This window comes from Vigna radiata, chromosome 6 (genome assembly GCF_000741045.1).
Source record: "Vigna radiata var. radiata cultivar VC1973A chromosome 6, Vradiata_ver6, whole genome shotgun sequence".
Taxonomy (NCBI): Eukaryota; Viridiplantae; Streptophyta; class Magnoliopsida; order Fabales; family Fabaceae; genus Vigna; species Vigna radiata.
In genome coordinates, this window is record NC_028356.1 from 1,282,621 (window position 1) to 1,287,405 (window position 4,785).

At 33.4% G+C, this 4,785-nt stretch overlaps 1 protein-coding gene across 1 annotated transcript; it reads right to left on the reverse strand.

Moving 5' to 3' along the window:
- Positions 1-743: 743 nt before the first annotated feature.
- Positions 744-4,783, reverse strand: LOC106763205 (glycerophosphodiester phosphodiesterase GDPDL1-like; the record flags this gene model as incomplete). Its single annotated transcript, XM_022781683.1, has 6 exons — positions 744-1,219; positions 1,309-1,798; positions 2,318-2,460; positions 2,794-3,078; positions 3,228-3,272; positions 4,747-4,783. Coding segments are annotated over 6 exons (1,296 nt in total), but the record flags the coding sequence as incomplete, so codon positions are not given.
- Between the last annotated feature and the right edge of the window lie 2 nt (positions 4,784-4,785).

Below are 4,785 nucleotides of genomic sequence, written 5' to 3' on the forward strand. Positions count from 1 at the left end.
TGCTTCGAAATTTGAAAGTGTTTTACCTCGTACAGTTGAGTTCATTATCATTAAACTTTCAGTCGAATTTCAGTTATGGTTTCTCTAACTTATCCACATCGGACTTATTGTGGCCAATAACAAACTTGATTTTAAGAGTGTCTAATTGGTTGCATGAAATCCTGACTTCATTTTTTCTTAAACTATCCCAAAACTTATTAACAACAAAAGTAAAATTGTCACCTTCACTCGTGATTCATTAATTGTGGTTTAATATTGAAAATAATCATATTAATCTTTTTTCGCTCTATCAGTGATCTTTAACAAGTCAATTTGATGAATTAAATGGATTGAATGAAAATAAGTTGATGGGTTAAAATTTTTATTTCTGCATTTATGTAAATTGTGATTGCATACGTATACTTCTTAAAATGATCAATTTATATTTTATAAAGGTAAGTTTTGAATTGCGATTCCGAAAAACCTTTCAAAACATATAAAATATATTTCAGAACAATCTTTTTATATTATAATTTTCAGAAGACACTTTCTAGATCACATGGGCTGTTTTTCAAAATGAAATTTTCGGAACTATTTTTCCAGAAAATATGAGATGTAATAGAATGTCCATAATTGTATTTTAAATTAAATGCATTCATTAGATGCATGTATTCTTATCTTAATTCCTATAAATAAATAAATAAAATCAGTTTTTTTTTTTTTTTTAAGTTAGAAGTATTCATGTTATTGTTTCTTTTTCTCTATGGTAACAACAAAATTCGAATTTAACTAGTGGATTGTTCATGTACTCAATCTGAAGCCAAAAGCTTTCATGCCACTCAATCCTAGAAGGGATGTGCAAATAAGGGGTTGAAACCAGCAAATGTGGATTCTTCTTTTTTTTTTTTTTTTTCTTTTAGAAGGAAGTTTAGAGATGATTTTGATCAATGCAGAAGAAGGGAAGCTATGAACACAGCCAGAGAGGAAAAGAAGAAGCAGACAGCAACCTTAGCCTGTGCATTTCCTTGTGGTGCTGGGGTTCCAGAACTGGGGCTGGAAACTTGGGCTATTTTAGCAACAGGAGGCAAAGGTGGCTCTGCAACTTCAGATTCTGTCAAGGGTGGGAGTGGAGCTTGAGCTGGAGGCAAGTAGTCTGGGGTAATGAGAGAAAAAAGACCACCTGGTTGAACAGGGTCCATGTAAGTAGGTCTCTTGTCACCCAAATTTAAGCATTTGTTCCCTGCAGAAAAATGGAGAAAAAAAGGTTTTAGTAATGAAGAGGCTCATAAAAGACAACCACATGGTACAGCAGAAGTTGCTGCCACTTACTTCTGTATCTGTCGGCAGTTTTAGGGAAGTCTGTGATGATACCATCAATTTTTAGGCCCTTAGCATTTAGATATGAGTTTATCTCAACAGTTGCATCTGAGAGGAAATCCCACGCTTGAGAAACAAACTCATTGCTGAATGTCTCTACAAAAACTGAGAGGTTGGCAGCGTTTAGCTTCGGCACAGTTTTTGTAGTGCTTGTGAGGAATAGATTACTATCAGAAAATACAGAGTTCTTCTTGACAATCACAGCACTAGCAAATTTCTTTATATCCTCAACAGCTGCATTAGCAGCATCACCGACAGTCTCGTCAATCTTGTACACGAGCTCATAACTAGTTTTCTCTTTGAACTTTAGCAGTACAGAACTATCAGTGGATTGGATATAAACCTTTTGGGATCCGGGTTTATCATAACCCGCCTCGCTCAAAGCATTGATTACTGCATCAATCACATTTAATCCTTGCTTCTCAGCAAGATAGGCTGCATTCTGATAACATGAACAACAACACAATATCGATGTTGGTAAATTGAAGATGAAAAGGACAACAAATCATTTACACGCTCGAAACGTACAAAAATTATTTATGTTTATCATCACCATAAAAAAAAAGGAATATTCTTTACTTGGTACAAATAAATCATGCTGAAGAAGAGTCAGTGAATAAATATTTAATGTGAAATTCACATATATATACAAGTTTTGGGCAAGTGAGCCATTAGGTTTTTGGTTTCCAAAGAGAAATAGTCAGCGGCGCAAAGTACAAGAAGAACTCTAGAGTTAAAAACTGTATATTTCATAATCTTTTGGCACGGTTATACAAGACTTTAGAACGAACATATGGTCAGCAAAAACAAGTGCAACAAATCTTTGAACCATTTGATAAAAATAATGCATGATATTCTTCACAAAAACTTGCTTTATTATTATTACAAAAAAGACTAACTGTTCAAATAACAGCTGATATAATAAATCTAATACAGAGTTAACAGGTACGAAAGAACGCACCTCAACAGCGATAGAGACACCAGATAGAGAAGGGTGACTTTTTGTCAAGGACAAGAAATCTGATAACGCCACCAAATACCCTAAATTCTTAGATTCTGGATTCCTGAACAATCTGTATTTTGAAAAAGGAGTCAATATTGAGGCTGCAGGGAAAATAAAGAGAAAAATGTCAAATATTTGTTGTAAAAAGTTCTGGAGGCAGCCAAGTGAAAGGCATCACTATGAAGGGGAGAAATTTGCCGTGGTTTATCAGTGACACATGATTGTCCTTCATAAAGCTAAGATTCAAGCTAATTTCCTCTTTATTCCCAAAGCACGATTTACCAATGTCCAAATATCTTCTAAATTTTGGCTAATTGATAGTATAGTCAAATAATCTTTGACAAGTCTGGATTAACTCCATGAAAATACAGAAATGTAGAAAAACAGTTGACCTAATTGAATAGTAAACAGCTACGGAAATTTCTGTGACTTACGGGTCAAAGATTTTATATCACTCCACGTGAGGTTGAATGCAAATATGCCACTGCCGGATTTGATCTGAGGGATAGTCATGGCAAATTTGCTAAAGCTTGATTGGGCAACTGTCGTACTCTCTATAAGATCAATGGAGTTTAAGCAAAATGGTGTTCCATCCTTTGATATTTGAACCGGACAGTCAAGAACATCCACACCNTACTCTATGGCCTTATTATATGCTAAGTCGGTACAAGCAGGATAATCACCACTTGCTCCATATTTTGAGATAATCAAAGTTTTATCTGAAACACAATAAAACAAATTAAAGAAAAAAATCAAAAATTATGCAAGCTTTTTGGTTCCATCAGATGATAAAAAATCACACACACACACAAAAAAAAACTAGAAATAGCTAAGAACATGAGAATACATATTTCAAAATTGTAACTACCTGTACCTCGTTTCGTGGCATTCGTGCCTAACTGAGAAAAGCAACCTGCATTACAAGAAGACAATCCAATATATACTTAATAGAGAAAATAAGAATTGTTAACACAAGCATACATACATGCTCTAAGGTTACAATTTCAGTATGCAAAATGCAGAAGGTGTTGATTATCAAGTGATTAATCACAAAAGTTCCAAATTGAATAATATGAAGAAGTGAAAAGTAGAAACTAAGAGTTGATTTGAAAGTTATCATCACAACTCAATTAGTTCCTTAAATGTATAAAAGACTTTAGCAGCTGTGTGTTACTGTAAAATTTGCAATTTTGTTAAAAGAAAAAAGTATGAAGAGACAACTTGCTATTTACTTTCATGCAGTAAGGAAATTGAACATAGTTTATTGTGGGAGCATTCCAACATGAAATCCTCTAGTCCAAGTGAACACAAATTCTATCCGTATCCTTCCTATTATCAAGGTTTGTATAACTATCTTAGTGGCATCCTCATGAAAACTGCACATAACTCCATGGTATGACCCGAAGAATAAACTAGCTTATAAATATACCAGTTCCAGGCAGATTGATCACTAGAGTCCTGGATAATGCATCATTTGACATGTTGATTCATACCATAAATCCTATTTTTGAAGAAAATAAAACAATTTAAAACACTACTGGAAGTTTCACATAAACTACAGATAAAAATAGAGATAAGATCAAGTTATATAAATAAGTGCAAACCTCGTTTTAAAATCTAACATTGTAGAATTGAGTTAAATTTAAAGTTGTCTTCTTAATAATCAAAGAAAATTGAGGATTTGGCCATCCATAGTCATTCTAAAATTGGAGATGCACGCAAACGCAAGAGGCAAGAGGCACATTTCACGAGATTCACTCGGACACTATGAACTTTAGGATAATTTTATATGATGAAACCTTAGGCTGCATCAACTCCATAGAAGGAGGAATACAATGAGCCTATTTTATGGAAATTTCTTCAGTTAAAATTAACTTACACATGAATTAATTTATAGATGTTATTTCCTATTAACTACAAAATCTGACTTTTAACTCGTGAATAAGCTAAGTTTAGGTTATAGGAAAGTAAATTTCGTTTTTATTTTAATTTTGGTTTTTATCCTAAACGTATTTATGGAAAATATTCCTTCAAACAGAACCTACGTATCAGGGAAATATATTTCAGGGTATGTTTGAACGGAGAAGTTTGAAGGGGATGGGTTGACAGCAGATTTTTCATTTCTAGATCTAGAAACACAAAAAAAAAATTAGAAAACAGAACAAGCGATGATGATTGGTAATTCACATAATCTCTGATTTTATTCTTCAAGTTCTGTTATTTTAAGAAATTCTCCAATGTTTACATAAAACAAATACTTTTTTTGGCTCTCCTCTAATCTCTATCCACAAAATACACCCTACGTAACCAGGATTTTGATCAGACAAAATGTATGCTATTTGTGACAGGCTATTCCGACAACATGGGAGAAAAATAAACAAACTTACCTATTGCTTCAAATGCAGTAACGGGGAAATCAGACAGCA